The sequence below is a fragment of the Rissa tridactyla genome, chromosome 6 (genome assembly GCF_028500815.1).
Source record: "Rissa tridactyla isolate bRisTri1 chromosome 6, bRisTri1.patW.cur.20221130, whole genome shotgun sequence".
Taxonomy (NCBI): domain Eukaryota; kingdom Metazoa; phylum Chordata; class Aves; order Charadriiformes; family Laridae; genus Rissa; species Rissa tridactyla.
In genome coordinates, this window is record NC_071471.1 from 48,878,127 (window position 1) to 48,894,780 (window position 16,654).

The window sequence follows — 16,654 nt, forward strand, 5'->3', positions numbered from 1 at the left end:
GAAACATAACAGCTCTCTAACTGCAGAACTGCTCTCTACTGTGAAATATGTCAGCAGGGCTTTGCCAGGGTACAGCGATGTTAAGTATTCTGCATGTCCTTGAAATCCAAATGTTCATGCCACCAAGTCTGACTAGCCTCTCACATACACTCCCTGGATGGAAAACTGAAGGTGACTAATTTCTAACTTCTTTTTTTTTGAGGGGGAGGAGGGTATGTTTTGAGATTTCAAATCAAAATAGTGTTCACTGTTATGCATCGTTACCTTCTGTCCTTATAACACAGGACACATGAATATCCAGAGGCAAATAAGGGCAGCTTCTCCTCAGTGATATTATGGGACCAAAACTTCAGTTTTCTTTCTTGAAGTTACCTGTTACCTGTGAAGCCTCATTCAGAAACATGCTTGCCTTTTTTTGAGGGAAGAACATTTACAATAACAAGCAGCTGCTGACTCAATTGCCCCATTACAGCTGCTCACATTTTCACAAGAGACTATACTATTTCAAGTATTCCTTTGCCTAGCAGAGTCTTTACTGACATCATGCAGGTACAGTGTAATTTATTTCAGATAAAGGAGATCAAGAGAGAACAAAAGTAAAGCTCCCTGGAAAGAGCACAGCGTGATTGCGTTTCCACTCTGTGGCAAAATGCAGCAACTTCAAGAACAAAATGGCACCAGAAACCATCTTAAAAAACACAAAGGTATAGGGGGGAGGGGGAGAAAAGGAAAAAAAAAAATACTAAGAGACTAGCAGTTCTACAGCTGTACTTGTTACCCAAGCAAGTAAAAAGAATAAGGGACTACCTGCAAAAGAAGAGAAGTACAACAGGGAATACAAGGTGCAAAGGAAAGACTGCGAAGTAAATTTTTCCCAGACATTTCTTCAAAGAGCATGGCAAATTCAGGAACGGATTCCATAGTGATTGCGCAATGTAACCCGAAAGAGCCAACTGTTGTCCAGGGATATTTATGATGCTTTATACAGGGAGGCTATTATCCCTTGGAATGGACTACAGAAGAATCATTTTGCTACTTCACAGGTCCAAGGCTCTAAAAATCTGTGTTACGCTTAGGAGAGTAAAAGTGAAGTATGCAGAAGTGATCAAAGGAGAACAGGCTGGTTTTATAGCCTGCAGGGGAAACAACTGATCATATATTCTTCCTATGACAAACAACTGAGAAAGTAATTGAGAGCCTAGCAGAAACCAATGTTGTTACCTCAGCATTATTGATTTTGGGCAGACATCTTAATCTAACACATGACAAAACTTTGGTCATTGCAGTAAGATATAGCTTTCAAGGAAAAATGATATTTATAAAGGTAGTTTATGGTTCAGTTAGAGATTCTTATGAAGTCAAGCCCAGGCTATAAAGGAATGGAAAGAAAGGGACTTAAAAACAAAATGGATAGAAAGTTCAATTAAAAAGTGAAAATATAATTCAAGTATACTAAAGCAGAAGGATTTTCTGCTCTTCAAAACACTAAAAGGAAGCAGTAAAAAGTGTAACTTTAAAATACTATACTAAGAAAGCCTTATTCTTACCAAAGGTATGACTAACACTGTAAAATTCAAAGTTCACCTGTAGGGGGCTCTTTAAAAAAATTCTTACTAAATTTAACAAAATGTTCCATTTTTTTTTTATATTAAAAGGAGCTAAGGTTATTTAAAATACATATACATAACAAAATGAAGCCAGAACAGGCTAAGAAGTCTATATAGCCTTTGTTAACATTTAAACACAAAGAAATACAACAGCAAAGAAATAAAAACCAGTAACACTAAAAAGCAGATTTATATAAAATTGTAACAATCATCTTAAGAATATGGGTAAAGAGAAAAAAGTGAGTTCAGTTCATGGCAAATACCAAGAGTACGTCTTCAATTAGTAAAAAAATAAGTGGGGAAATAGAGGGAGCATTGCACACCATTAAAAAATTATTTGCTACCTTCCCTCTGTTTCCTCCTACAAGCAACCTGCCCTTTGTGATGCCAGACATTGCTCTCTGCATCTCTCACCCTCCTCTGCTTCCTGGGGGCATCTGAACCATCCCCCAGTCTGTGCCTTTTCAGCCTGAAGGGGGTAATGCACCACACGTGGAGTTTCAGGTGATGATGCTAATTGGGCTCTCTTTCCAGCAGATGTATTTTACCTGCTAAATCCAGTACCATCTTCTTCACATCTGCATCATGTTAGCAAGCCACATTTGACTAATAGTCTCTTCTTTATTCTTCCCAACTGACCAACACTCTACTAGGAATAGCCTGGCATGGTTTTCACGTGAAATGGCAATCTGAACTAAAGCTCTCTAGGAAACAGATCTAGTGAGATGATCATTGTTATTTAACATGCTTGGGGCAGACTATCTAAGAACACCCCAGTCCTGCACCTCTCCTGCTGTCACGCTGCTCCTATTGCTTTTCTGCATTGGAAACCCTAGGACAAATGCCCTTAAGGGAAGGGAAAAACCACTGGGCTTCCAAAACTAGCCTTCATTTTTGGCATCTATTCACACATCTGGTATGAAACAATTCCAGTCTGCTGGCCTTTGATGCAGATTTCTTCAGATGTCAAAAAAAAAAAAAAAAGAGACAAAAGGTAACGGTGTGGGAGAGGCTGGTTAATGAGGTGTCATGGCTATTGTTGGTTTTTTCACTGCTTCTTTCATTTTATTACATGTATCAGAGTGATAAGGAGCAAAATTTCTCACATTTTGTTTGTGCACTATACAGTTTAAGGCTTAAGTGGAGCAGCTTCTTAAGACTTACAGTAGGCTTCGTAAGTAAAGCAGAATGCTCCACTCAAGTTGTGCCTATTTCCATCACATGGAGTGCATTTGCAGGAGCAAATTAATACCAAGCTTAATTCCTCAGTAGCAAGCACTACGGTCCATCCAGTTGTTTCAAGTGTGAGGCTGGGCCACAACCTGGAAGGAGATCATTCAGAACAGTCTGTCACCTGTTTGGAGAAATTCAACATGCCTTCAAACCACATCCTTCAATAACAAACTCTCTTTGTCAGGAAAACTGCTTCTATCATTGGATCTGTCAAGCTGAGCCACTGAATGAGCTATTTCACTGGGTCTTCCCCAGTCAAGCTCAATTTGAGTTTTACAGTCCTTGATACTTGTGGGATATTTTCATAGAAGCCATTAACTTACTTTGCACTGGGAATTATGCTGCTTGGCAGGGGCTATCTCTCCTCACGATACCTGCATGTCCAAAGTTGAACCTAGTCTTGTAATGAGATGGCAAAAAGTAGTCATATATATTCAAAATGTTGGCCTGTAAGCCAGTAAGGCCTGAAAATATTTACCAATATGTCAAAATGCTTCTAGCTGAAAACCGTTTCTAAACCATTTGCTGTTTGCAAGTTTAATGGCTTAAGGCTTATGGGCTCATGAATCACCACCTTTCTTAGCAGCAGCATTTGAAATGTTGATACCTTAGCCTTGAAATAGATGTGAAGGTACCACAGCCTTTACAAGCTGTTATCGAAAGACATACTTTAAAAGCTCCCACAGAAGACTAAATGCGATAGAAGTAGCTGAGCAGGATGAAAGTAACCGAACCAACTTAAAGTCATTGTTCATGTCTGCGTTCCATTTTAGTGATTACCCTCCAGTTGGACAATGAATCATATTAAAGGAACCGTTCATACTTACAGTTTGTCTGATAAAAAATCCAGATGATTTTAGAAGCAATGATGAGTATTTGGGAAACTATTAGTCTTATTTCAAATTACTGAATTCAACTATCAGAAGAAAATTTTGGAGAGAAATTCCATTTATCACAGATTTTAAAAAAAGATAGTCCCATTCTTACAATTCCAAGATATTCAGTTGAGAAGACATATGAACATTCACAGAAAAAAAATTGCTGCAACAGATACATGTGGAATGAGTATTTCTAAGGTCAAGGAGGTTATGCCAGTAAATGGCAAACACTCCATTACAGAACTGTAAAATGAAATGTTAAGTGTACACTATGCTAGAGAGATAACAGGGATGGAACAGAGAAATACAATAGGAAAACCAACTGGAAGAAAAAGGAAATCTCAATTGTGAATAAAAAAATAATAATTCCATATACAGTCCTCTAAAATAGGACACCATCAGTCCTTGCAAAGCCATATACACTGTGGAGTGTAAAATGATAAAATATATACACGTTTTGTCTACAATGCCTGAGATAGACAGATGAATGAACACATAAATATAGTAAATAAGTTCTGTTTCAGTTTTAACCAGATATTATTAAAACCCTTTAAAAGAAACAAACAAACAAATAAATAATACAACAGAATGCTTATGAGTTTGTTTATACTTGAGTAGCTTAAAATGTACGGGAATTCACAGCCTCCTGTTTTTTCTGGGTAACTGGCCCCATCTATACATGCATTCATCCACCACATCAACGCAGGCAACCTGCAGATCTGCCTCTTCATTCCTATCTCCGTGCAGCCGGATTAAAACCTCAATCTGTTTCGAACACGTCTCTGAGACAGCTAAAATCAGGTCAGCTTCAGCTCTCCAACCTTTCTCCTCCATCAATATAGATAAAAATGAACATTTTGCCTATCACTCAACACATAACTCTTCAACTCTAATTTCTCTCCAGGTCCTCACATTCAACCACACAAAAACAGTCAGAAAGATTTTGACGTATTTACAAGATTATTTCTGTATGTACATCTTCACAACTAAAAACTTTTGTCCAAGTTCTTATCACCTTGATTACTGTAACTTCTTTCTCTAGCTCTAATCTCATCCAAGTCTCATCCATCCAGAATGTCATCTCAATCAGCATTTTCAGCAATTAGTCAGACCATGTGAATGCATGAATGTATTCTTCTTTGGTTCCTCATTGTATTTGGGCTTTTGCTCATTCAGCACTCATATTTGAGGTAAACTCCTTGTAAACAGCTCCAAATCTCATTTTCCGTCCTCCTGAATTCTTCTTAAAACTTATCTGCTCTGATATTTCCTGAGAAGCTTGACAATTAGGCTACTGCCAAGCACACAGATCCATACAATTCTCAAGAAGAACAATGTGTGGGGTAACCAAGATTTGAAGTAAGCACCATTTAAATTATGCCTGAAGCCACACCAGCAACATTGTAGCCTGAATGAATCAGACACAACATGCAATTCTACTGAATTCTTTCCAATGTCATAGGCCAATACAGCTTCAACAAATATACAGGGGTTATTTCCAGTGAGTTGTGCTGTTCAAACATGCCTATTCACTCTTCCTTCAAGGTATCTGTAGTATACAATGATGTTCCACCACAGGGTTAACGTGATTTTCAAGAGAGTCATCTATACCCACCCTGGTCTAGTTAAACCATTCTAGCAGCCGGTAAGGTTCAGTATGCGTGTCGACAATAGGTCTAGTAAAACCAATGTCAGCAGCAACTATGGTTTAGTGCATATGTTGCAGGTAGGCTTTCAATCACAGTGTGGACAACCCCTGGCTGTCCACACTGGATAGTGGCTGAGTCACCCACAGTTTTTACTTCTTTATAGTGCAGCAGTAAGACAATCAATATGGTTATATGTTGCTCTTCACCAACACCTTGAAGCAGTCCACAAGAACACCACAAATGTCCTGGAAGGCACAGCCTGCCCGAACACATGGTAGAGTACAGGTATCTGACACATGGAAGAGTGAAGAGGGGAAGAAAAACAAAACCAAAAACATCAAATAAAAAAATTTAAATATGAGGATAGTGGAAGTGAACAGCTTATTAGATTCATGGCAAGTCGTTTAGCATTTTACACTGGTGCCTCAGTTACTAGGCACTACTGGGCTGCCTAAAAATAGCTGCAGATGAAAGGCAGACACCCAGAAGTGAGATGACAGCCTTATCAGTAGGCTTAAGCTTTGCCAGTCCCATTTCTATGATAAGTCCACACAGCTAGATGACACCAAGGTGGGCAGTGTGCACCATTCCCACATACAAAACCACTCCTGGAAGGAAGGTTTCAGTAGAAGAACAGACTATTGCAGATATCAATTACACAGTGACTGTAAAGCTGTGGATTATCAATATGAATAAAGTGAGGATTCGCACACCCTGAGGTCAGCCACTGACTAGCCAGTATGAATCCTGTCTGTCCTACTTCTTGTTTCACAAAAACGATCATGTTCTGGCTGCAGTCTGAAGATGCCGCCAAAACCCTTCTACCCTTTCAGGAACGCAGTTCCAGGGAGAAGGCACTTTCATGCACAGCAAATATGCCTACTGACTACAACACTGGGAACAATCCTGGTGTCCTGTGAAAACCGTGCAACTGGATTGACCTTACAGACAAAGGAGCAGTGGGGTTTGTATCCAAGCCCACTTCCCACGTGGTTTTTATCTCTACATAGCCTTCACCTTACTCAGCACAAGAAGCACACAGAAATCTACCAAAATGTTTAAATACTCAAGTAACCTCAGCATACTGCAAGCATGTATCTAATTAATCTGATTAATCAATGTTTTCTGTTCAGTAATATATCACAGAGCTATGTAAAATGAAAACTGCAATGGCTCAAAGAAAAGCAGCTGGCTCCTTTCTATTTAGTTGGAAAACTTTAACTCTTTTGCCACTCTAAGAAAGTGTTTTATCTCGACTTAAGATATCTGTAAATCAGCTTCATTACCTAAGGAAACAATACATTGTCCAACATAGTAAAACACCTTCTGACACTGACACCACAGGTAAGCTATTCCTGCATAAGAACTTGGAGGGAGTTTCAGAGACATGTTTAAGTACGGTAGCAATTCTGTTCACAAATTCTCTTGGAGATTTCAGAAACTTGAAGTTTCCAGAGAGCTTCAAGTGAGACAGCTCGTCGAGTTGAGAGGCCAACACAACACTGTAAGATTACAAATTGAGAGTGTTCATTGGAAGATGACAAATTTGGAGTGTTTTGTTAAAAAGACAGCATATCCCACAGTTACTCTCTCCCTCCTGCTGCAGTTGTAGAAAATAATCACTAGATGGAGCTGCACAGTCACAAATCTGATTTATGGCCGCTAGAAGAGTTTGTTGTCTCCTATAGTTCTGTTTGGCCTAAAACTGACACATTCCAGACTTCCTGATAACTCATCTTCTGAAAGACAGGATGAAATGCTTTAATTTACAAAAGCAAAACATATACAGAGAAAGTGATGAGATGCTGAATGGAAAAAAAAAACCACCAAGAAATCAACAACCCTCACAGCTTTCAAAATCAAATAAATTTTAAACGTGAACCAAAAGATATTTTATCTCCTGAGACAGATCAGATGTCTTGCTTTGTTCTGTAAGTCAGAAAGCAGAGCAGACTCCTTAGTGCTTGACATGATTAGCTGCTGCAAAAGAAATACAAGAGCTCTGAGCTCAAGTCTTTGTAAATAAGGTCTAGCACATGCTAAAAATGCAGTGATAGGCAAACCCATTTCCCATAAATGCCCTGGTGTTATACTTAATCCTGCACTTAAGATGTACTTACAAAAGAATCTTTTTCTCCTAACTGCATTGACACTAGACAGTTTTGCTAGCATAGGAACATGGTTGAAAAGTTACCATCCTAACCTACAGGCACAGGATTCATCTGGCTTTCTAGAGATTAACTATGTGCCAAAAGGGAATTTTTACCTGCTTTCATTCTACAGCTGTTGAGGCCAAGTTTCCACCCACTTCATGCCTGCTTATTCCTGGTCTGTATGCAGTGTTGCTAATTTCATCATCTGTAGAGCAACAAAATGATAGATCTTCACATATTGCTTGGCTTTTGCAAAATCCAGATATTACCAACACTTCACAGAATGAAAACCAAGCCACCAGCCCATCTCCAAAAAGCAATGCAGGATCCTTTCAGCATATATCTACGTAATGAAACAAAAGCATGGAAAAAGTTTTTTAGCCTGATTTCTAAGAAGAGATGGCACAGTCACTGTTGGTTTATATATCAATTCCCTCAGTGACAAGCCAGGCCACAGAAGAGATCCCTAAACAACCAGGTTGCCAAACAGCAGCAAAGGCATTGCTGCACCTTGCCTAGAAGGTACTACAGAAGAGGGCTGAAACAGCAGCAGAGAAAAGCAGGCCCCATTCCCCCTCTCATGGAGGATCTTCCTTGATCCTTTTCACCTGGAGGCTTACAGTTCTTTTGGGCATAGGACTGAAGTCCCACAATCTCATGTGCTTTTCGATAAGGAACATGCTCGTATCTCAGCTGCAAAACACAAGATGCTAGGGAAGGAGAAAGCTCATTTCTAGGGCTAATTGGAGGCTCAAGTCTCTCATGAAGGCTCTTAAGAGCTCCACAGTCAGAGCTCGTTACCAGTTCACACAACATCCGCGTGTGTTTTAAAACAAAGACTATAACCGAAGGCCTACCAGAACCCGCCTCTGAGGAGGCGGCAGCACGAACCCCAAGTGCTGCTTTTGTCACTTTACAGTGAAAAGTGACAGAGTGTATCCCTCGAGAGGAAGCGAGAGGAAGGCGCGCATCTCCTCCGCCCGCCAAGCCCAAAGCCACCAAAATCAACCACAGCGCCAGCTCCAAGAGGACACGCGGTGCTGGCAGCCGCGGACACCCGCGCACCGCTCCGCCCCTCCGGGAGGAGGAGCGGCCCGGGGCCGTCCCGAGGCTCACCGCGCCGCCACCACATGCCGGCGTCTCCGCCTCGCCGTCCCGCCCCGCGCCCCCGTGTGACCAGCCCGGGCCGCGCCGCCGTCAGCCGCCGCGCCGCACCGCGCCCCTCCCGGCTCCGAAATGCCCCTTTTCAGCGTGCCCAAAGAAGTGGCCGTCGGGACGGCGATGCTGGGGGTCGCCTTTGCCACGGGGATGCTCGCAGGTAAGCGGCGCCCGCCCCCCACGCACACGCTCACGGGGGCTGGGCGCTGCACCCTCCCCTTGTCCCCCCAGGGGCTGGGACGGGGACAGCGGCGCCCGGAGAGGACCCTCCCCCTTCTGAGGGCAGACTGGAGCCCCTGGTTGCTGGCGGGGCCGGGCGGCCGTTGGGGGAGCAGCCCCCTCGCCGCTCCCCTGAGCGGGGCTGCCCCGCCGGCCGGGATTTCGCTGAGCTGCGGCGGTAAATACATTGATGCTATTAGAGGCCAAGCCGCTCCCTGTAATCCAGCTACTGCAGCGTGTAGCCGGGGCCAAGGTCCCAGCAAAGGCGAGGGCACCCTCCCAGCCCTGGGCACCCTGTTAGCCCTGCCCCTGCCTGCATTTCTTTGGCCAGCCAGAAAACGCGGTGGTTGGCGTCCTGGTCACAGTTTTCTTTTCTGGTGACAGTTTCTCTGCTATTCCCCGGGGTCAGAGGACCTACGAGCCCACGATGAGGCAGGGGAAGGTGGGTTTGTAACGCAGCTGCTGGCTTACTTACCCTTTGACTTCAGGCAAGTTGCTGAAATACTCTACGCCTCAGTGCGATTGTCTGTAAAACAGAGCCATTAACAGAAAATAAAATAAAAACCTCAAATAAAAGTGTTCTTTAATAGCGAACAACTATCAGGAGATGTGGAACTGAATTTTTTTTTTTTATTTCTTTAAAATATTTGCCCGATTTGGTAAAAGAAGCACAGGGCATCAAAGCTGAGATCAGTTCTGTATTTGACAAGCAATAGTCTTTAAACTTCAGCTTTCAGCACCTATTTTTTTTGCACACTGGTTTCATGCTAAACAAGCCATTGAGCATTGCCAGATTTACCATGGCTAGAGAGCAGGACACTGTCCTTAGGAGAACACAAGGCTTGAGAAGATGCATTGGCTGAGGGTTCTAAAGACCAGCAGCCTCTATCCATCTGCAAAACAAGGTCCCCAAATGACGAAAAGAGTGAGCCTCATTCATGCTTCTCTCCTTACGCTTGCCGTTTGAGTTTTGATGGGGTTACTTGCTTTGTAAAACTGTGGCAGCTTGTAACCTTCACATAGGCCACTGAACAACACAGTAGGCAAGCCTTTCCCTTTCAGCCTTTGCAGACTTGGTGTGAACATCTTAGAGGTTAAAAAGTAGGGGAAAAAATATAGTCCACTAAGCTGTCCAGCTACATTGCATTTTCCTTTTTCACTGGATTTTTCAGAGCAAAGAACTCTTTAACCTTTAGTGATACTTAAGTGCTTGCTTTATTTAAGCAGGCAATAACTGAAAAATAAAGATGATCTTATTACTTCTTATTTTTTTGTAGGTAAAAGATACCCTTCTTTAGTTTTTGGGACACCCAAATCATCCAAGAGTATTATTGGGAAAAGCGGTCCTCTCTGGCAATACATACTGGATCACTCCTTGCGGGAACATCCAATTCTAAAGAAGCTGCGACTGGTCAGTATTTTATCCCCCAGTGCAGGTTTTCTGGGGAGTGCTGTTAATGTTCTACTAGGAACAGTATCGCCCACACCTTGTCCTGAACTGCTGGACTATTTGTGATATTCCTTCCTCCATCTTATTTGCATAGACATTAGAATTTGTTTTGAACTGGTAATATCCAGACTCTTCAATGTTTAGGGCTACCAAATGAGTATTTAATAGTATTGGCACATGTTTTAGACATGTCTTTTTATCCATGGCTCCCAAGCCCATGTGTTGCACTTGATGGGCTGCACTTGATTTTGATCTGAACAGATGACTTCTGTTCATTTCAGTTGGCATATAAAGAAACTGTAGCTCGGAGAGGTGATGCCCTCCAGCAGGCTCCAGTGCCAGAGCTCAGAACAGACCTCTTAACTCAGGATTGAGTCATTTTAAGTGAGAAAAACTACTCCTATATAAAAGCAATTAAATGTTAAGTATTGGAGCTGGTTGGCTGGAATGAGCCCTAGAGGAAGAAAAGAAATGGGAGGACCGTCCTTTCCGTTCAACTGCCACGGCACAGCCCAGCTTCTCCTGCTGCCCCCTCCTCAATGCCAGGGACCCTCCCACCCTGGCATGGGCACAGCTCCTCCAGCTCTGCACTCTGTGGCCAGAACCACATGGTCTGACCTTTGGCAACAGACTTTAACCTAGCAGTTCATCAAACCATCCTACGTGTCTTGGAGGAATAAGGGCATAAGTACAAAGGTGATAATAAAAAAAAAAAACGTGCATCTGTTTATGTAAATTCACAGAAATAAAGGTCTTTCACAGGCATAGTTCCTCTCTGATACTCCATCAGTTATAACTGTTGCTGAATTTGACACAGCCATGGTAACTGTGGGGCATATTACTGCTTTGAACGATTAGTCACTGCTTATGACACACCCGCCACCCTCCTTAGTTACTGTTAAATTCAAACCAACTTCTGGCTCATACATGAAGCACAAAGCCATCTAAAATGAGAAAGGTCAGGCTGTCTGTTTTTCCTGGGGGTTCTCTGTTTTTTTTCCCCTCAGGATATTATTTTGGAAGCTTTGAATTTTATTAATTTTTTTTTTGTGATGTGTTATTTTTTTTAACCCTTTCTAGCTCACTGCTGATCATCCCTGGGGTAAAATGATGGTATCCTGTGACCAGGCTCAGCTTATGGCAAATTTAGTCAAACTCATTAAAGCCAAGAAAGTTATTGAAATAGGTAAGAGTGTCACTTTGTCCGCTCTGTAGAGGAATAAAGCTCCTGACTGTGCTTCTTCAAATACAGCCATGTTTACATAAGATATCTAAACAAAGTAAGGCACTGCATACCTGTCTCGGCAGACAGGTGGGGAAACTACAGTGTTAGAAGTAGTGTCTGATTTGCACTTACTTTCCACTTTGTCTATTTGTGCATTCAGTAATTCTGGCATCAGCATCAATGTCTCGTCAACTCTGAGTCAATCTGAAAAAATAAGATCAACAGATCACTTGGGTCTCCAGCAGTTGCAGAACAGGGTGTATTCTTTCCTTCCTATATCAGTTTCTCACCAGAAGGAAATGTTTTGCTGCACAGACCCTGCATCCAATCCACTTTCCTTGATGCACCTACGTTAGCAGGATTCCCAAAGCCAGACTGATACTGAGCAGCCAGGTATGGGTTCCCACCATCTTCATTCTTGCCCTGGCTGTTACGGTGCCCTGGTATTCTGCTGCGGGTCCAGTCCCTTTGGCTCAGGATTTAACTACACTTTTAAATAAGGGTGCTCCTCAGAGATGCAGGACCAGATTCTGCCCTGTGTATCCAGGAGAATTCTGGAAAAAGACAACATTAAACTTTGCTAAAAGATTGATTTTAAACAAAAACAAAAAGTAAAAATTCCTCCCAACCCACCATTAAAATGCAGGGGAAAACCTTTTGCGTCCATTAAAAAATTACCATCCTTGACTCCTCTGGGATTTTTATTCCTGAAGAAAGCCCTGTAATTTACTATTTTTTTAATTATTTTTTTTTCCCCACAATATGGTAAGTGTTGATGACTCTTATGATTTTCCCAGGTGTTTTCACAGGTTATAATACCTTGAATATGGCCCTTGTACTGCCAGATAATGGCAGAGTTATTGCCTGTGATATAAATGAGGACTATGTCAAAATTGGAAAGCCACTGTGGAAAGAGGTAAGCCACTGTGGAAAGAGGTAAGCAGCATCTCTTCTGTTAAATGTTTGGGACAGCTGCATTTGCATGTCAGGGGATTTTGGTATCTTAGACTCACACATTCACACAGAAGCATTCTGTGTGAGGCTGAGACCGTTTGATTTGGAAAGACAAGTGCCATCTGGAACCTAGAAATAATAGGAAAAATATCTGAACACCAGTCAGTCCCTGAGTACAACCTACTAATAGGTTATTTCTTGATCACTTTCATCAACTCTTTGGTTTTTTTTTCATTCTAGGCAGGTGTAGAGCATAAAATTGACCTGCGGATTAAGCCAGCAATTCAAACACTTGGTAAGTAACCTAGAGTACTTTTTATTTCCCTTCCCTAGAAATAGAAGATGGATATAATGCTGACAAAATCTAAGACCAAATATGCTTGTAGATGTGATCCCTTTGCTAACAGTGAGACAACTTCTCTTATTTAAAAAAAAATATATCATCAGAAAACTTCACAACTTCGTAAGTTCACAGTTTTCCTACATGCTAGCAGAGAGGAAAAAAATGCTTGTCCTGTGTGGTGGGCTGTACTGGTCACTCACCTGTCCTGTTCATCGCCTTGTTTAATCTATGAAGTACTATTGTCAGCTGCTTCTGGGAAAGCTGATTAAAAGAGATTAATTAGACAAAGCCCAATTTCTCTTATCCATTGTCCATTCTAAGCAAGTATTTCTTTGTTATATACAGGAAGAGTTTTCTGAAAGGGCTGAGGTGCAAAAAAAAATAATACAGAAGCCAATATAAAACTTAGGGTATAACAGTTGAATTGTGTCCAGAGGAGTTCAAATTTAGGAAGTGTGAAGAGTATGCAAGACCATGAGAAAGGCAATGACTTTTCTCACTCAAGAAAAGCAAAGATGTGGGGCAGAGGGAACATTAATAAATATTCTGAAAATGCAAGAAGTTTGCTAGGAATAGAGGCGGCATAAGGAGATTTCCAGCAAAGGTATTTGATGGATCCACAGATCCATCCCTCACCTTGTGTTACTTCCAAATTTATCAACGCTTTCTAAAGAGGCAAATATTAGTAGTCTGCTAGGATGCACTGTCCTTGAAGTCTGATGGACAGCTTTATCTTTGCAGTGCTTCAGCCAAAAAGATCCTCTGTTGACAGAGGATAAGGGCAAGTGAGAGGGGTGGACAAGAACCTTAGGAAGGCAGCAGTCAGCCCCTCCACAACTGGCAATTTGGAGTTCTTGGTCAAGAAGTCCATTTAGGAGAACTTAAAACTGAATTCCACTTGCCTTGGCCCAGAGAGGGGATACTTACAGCATTTTTTTTTTTTGCTGTGATAAAGATCTGTGATGGGGTTTGTTCATGACCTGTATTGTGGCACTTGATCATCTACAAGAGATTAGCATTTAAGATTTGTTCATAAGTGTGAGAAAAATGCTAATCCACTTAAGAAAACAGTTCTCCTCAGTCAGCTCAAAAAATAGCTGAAGGTGTAGAGTGTGTCCAGTTTCAAACTGCTGGACTTGTTTTTACTGTACCTTTCAGCAGTCCCAGCTGTATCCTGCAGGTTTAGAACCACTCCATGAACTTCCAAGTAGGCAGAACTCAGTAACTGAGTGGTTTATGGCATACATCATGTCTAGATTGGTTTCTGTGGGATAAGCTTTTCTAATAATTAGCTGTAGAGGAATAGGCTGCTTGGTCAAGGCACCAAAAATATTATTTAATGAGAACTCTAACAAAAATGTACGAGTTCCTCCTACACAGCATTAACCAGGGTGTAACGACTCACTTTGTTGCTCATCTAGATGAACTGTTGGCCAGTGGAGAAGCGGAAACCTTTGACTTTGCTTTCATTGATGCGGATAAAGAAAGCTGCAATGAGTACTATGAAAAATGTTTGCGCCTCATAAAGAAAGGGGGAATAATAGCTATAGATAATGTAAGTACTGCAGTTGTAGTGTCAGTAGCACAGGGAGTTACTGCTTTTGCCTCTGGGAAAGGAAAAAAAAAAGTCACCGTTAGATTCTAGTAATGTGATTTCTGACACGCAACTCAGTTGCCAATTGCAATGTGTTTGTTCCGTATTATACAAAGGAGCCTTTTAGAATTCAACATAAATTCCTAAAGTAAGCTATATGGAACACTAATATAAGCAAAGAGTAAAACCCTATAGAAGTAAGGAGTAATGTGTTAAATTTATGTTGGTACATAAACAGCCTGTGGTAACAGAAAGTTAACAAATTTTTTTGTAATTCAGTACAGAGAATGCTCTGTATTATTCTGATTTGTCTTGTAGTGCATTTTCTACTATGCACAGTACTTAGTCAAGATCAAAGGTAGCACTTGTAATCAATAACTACTAATAAGTTATCAATTGATAACTTTTTTACTTTTTTAACAAAGAATGATGTTAAACTTCAGGAACCTTCAGGGCTATGGTGGTAGCTAAATAGGGGCTTTTAAAAATACCGATGTTTAATCACATGTTTTTTTATTTTGGCTTCTAATTTGCAGTAGAAGTACAATTGGACAATTCTGTCAACACCCAACCCCACTTTGCTTATGACAGCTCCATGTCAGAGACCACTAGAAATCTGAAATACAATAAATAATATAAATTTCTAGAAAATATGCAGGACCTTTTCCAAAGCTTTCTTTGTGGTCCAAGGAACATATTGGAACAAAGAGGTGCATGACATTTCTTTTTTCAATAGGTCCTTTGGAGTGGAAGGGTGCTAAAACCAAGAAAGGATGACTTGGCAACACAGAGCATCCACCATCTCAATGAGAAGCTTCTCAGAGACACACGAGTCAATATCAGCATGCTCCCAATGGGGGATGGAGTCACACTAGCGTTCAAGTTGTAACTGGAGGAAGCCCAACAGATGGGAAACAACAAGCAGCATCAAATCATCAGGAAAAATGCAGGCGGAGCAGTATAAAAAATGGGTATTTAACCTATATGTCCACTGGATAGCATAGCCTGGGAAAGTAGACTTTAGGAGCAGCAGGATCCTAAGGGCAGCTCAGTTGAGAAAAGAGACTTATTTTGAGATCTACTATTGTTTTTACTACTTATTTTAATTGTAATAAAGCAAATAAACTTACGTGAAGTTGTCCTTGTAAGACAGTGGTTGAAAAAAATGTCCCTCTGTAGAACGATTGAGTTCCAAGTGAGTCGATACAACAAAGTCATTTTCTGTCATAGAAGAGGTTACTGAGTAGCAGAATAATCAGTCCTACCATACCATCAAAAGGAAAAGAAGTGGAGTTTACTAATGTTAAAAGCCATAATAGAAAAATGGATTTTTAATGAAACGTATATGGCATCAAGGAGATCGCTACCCTTCTCAAATTAATGATATTGAAAGTCACTGGTAATCCTTGAAAGGTACTACATAAGAAGCCTCAAATATACATAGTCAGGGTGGGGGTCTGTCTTTAAAAGAGTGTCAAAGGACAAACAGGATTTCTAATACAGAGCACTCCCTAAAACCTTTGTGTGTGAGGAGTGCGTTTCTTTAACCTTAGTGACAGTACAGGTAGATTTTTTTTGAAGTCAGAATGAGGAAGAGCAAAAGGGCAAGAAGAAAACCAGAACAGTTCTTCCTCCTTCCTCTCTCCCTCCCTTTTGCCCACCAAAGAAGCAATATGCTATGTGCTTGTTTCCTAGAAAGTTGTAAGCACAGAGCATTGGTGGCAAGTCTACAGAAGGAAAACGATGATTATATGAGGATGCAATACAGCTGTTAACTGGCTATTCAAATAATTACTGCAAGCAGAGATTCCCTTCCCTAGGCAACATGTAAGAAAATTATGCTTTTTCCATGCCCTAGTAAAGTATTTTCCTACAGTATTCTTAACGCCTAGTTAAATTAACTTTCTGTTATCATCCATTATGCTTGTTTCACCCTGACGCATTCTATAAAATTTTTGATAAAGAAACAGTAGTTGAAAAAGCTCACCTTACCTGGGATCAATGAAAGAGACTTAAGGGTGTGGGAGGCATATTCTGTTCCAGCTAGAAAATAAGAATCCAACTAATGGCTTCCTTCCATGGTGAAGTACAAATAGTAATAACTAATTTTTAGGGCTTTCTATTTCAGCCTGAAATTCTTATTACAGAGAAAACCTAATTAAACAAGAAACCAAAAATAGCATTTTACAGA

General features: G+C 41.1%; 1 protein-coding gene and 1 long non-coding RNA gene across 3 annotated transcripts in view; one reads left to right on the top strand and one right to left on the bottom strand.

Moving 5' to 3' along the window:
* Positions 1-11,948, bottom strand: part of LOC128911315 (uncharacterized) — a 25,438-nt gene extending 13,490 nt beyond the window's left edge. The window contains exons 1-4 of one of the 2 annotated variants that reach the window (XR_008467052.1): positions 11,863-11,948; positions 11,705-11,776; positions 9,373-9,423; positions 7,649-7,725 (exon numbers count right to left, since the gene is read on the bottom strand). This is a non-coding gene — a long non-coding RNA (uncharacterized LOC128911315). Of the gene's footprint in view, positions 1-7,648; positions 7,726-9,372; positions 9,424-11,704; positions 11,777-11,862 lie in introns of those variants that run through there. The other variant, XR_008467053.1, reaches the window with a different exon arrangement.
* On the top strand, positions 8,692-15,954 carry COMTD1 (catechol-O-methyltransferase domain containing 1). Its single transcript, XM_054205993.1, has 7 exons — positions 8,692-8,838; positions 10,175-10,308; positions 11,428-11,533; positions 12,370-12,488; positions 12,767-12,821; positions 14,291-14,424; positions 15,200-15,954. The coding sequence occupies exons 1-7, from the start codon at positions 8,757-8,759 to the stop codon at positions 15,350-15,352; spliced, it is 783 nt and encodes a 260-aa protein (XP_054061968.1). The 5' UTR covers positions 8,692-8,756; the 3' UTR covers positions 15,353-15,954.
* The last annotated feature ends 700 nt before the right edge of the window (positions 15,955-16,654 follow it).

Coding starts and splice junctions, on each gene's coding strand:
- COMTD1 (XM_054205993.1), top strand. CDS start 8,757: ATGCCCCTTTTCAGCGTGCCCAAAGAAGTGGCCGTCGGGACGGCGATG. Junction 11,534..12,369: donor CAAGAAAGTTATTGAAATAG/GTAAGAGTGTCA, acceptor TGATTTTCCCAG/GTGTTTTCACAGGTTATAAT. Junction 14,425..15,199: donor GAATAATAGCTATAGATAAT/GTAAGTACTGCA, acceptor TTTTTTCAATAG/GTCCTTTGGAGTGGAAGGGT.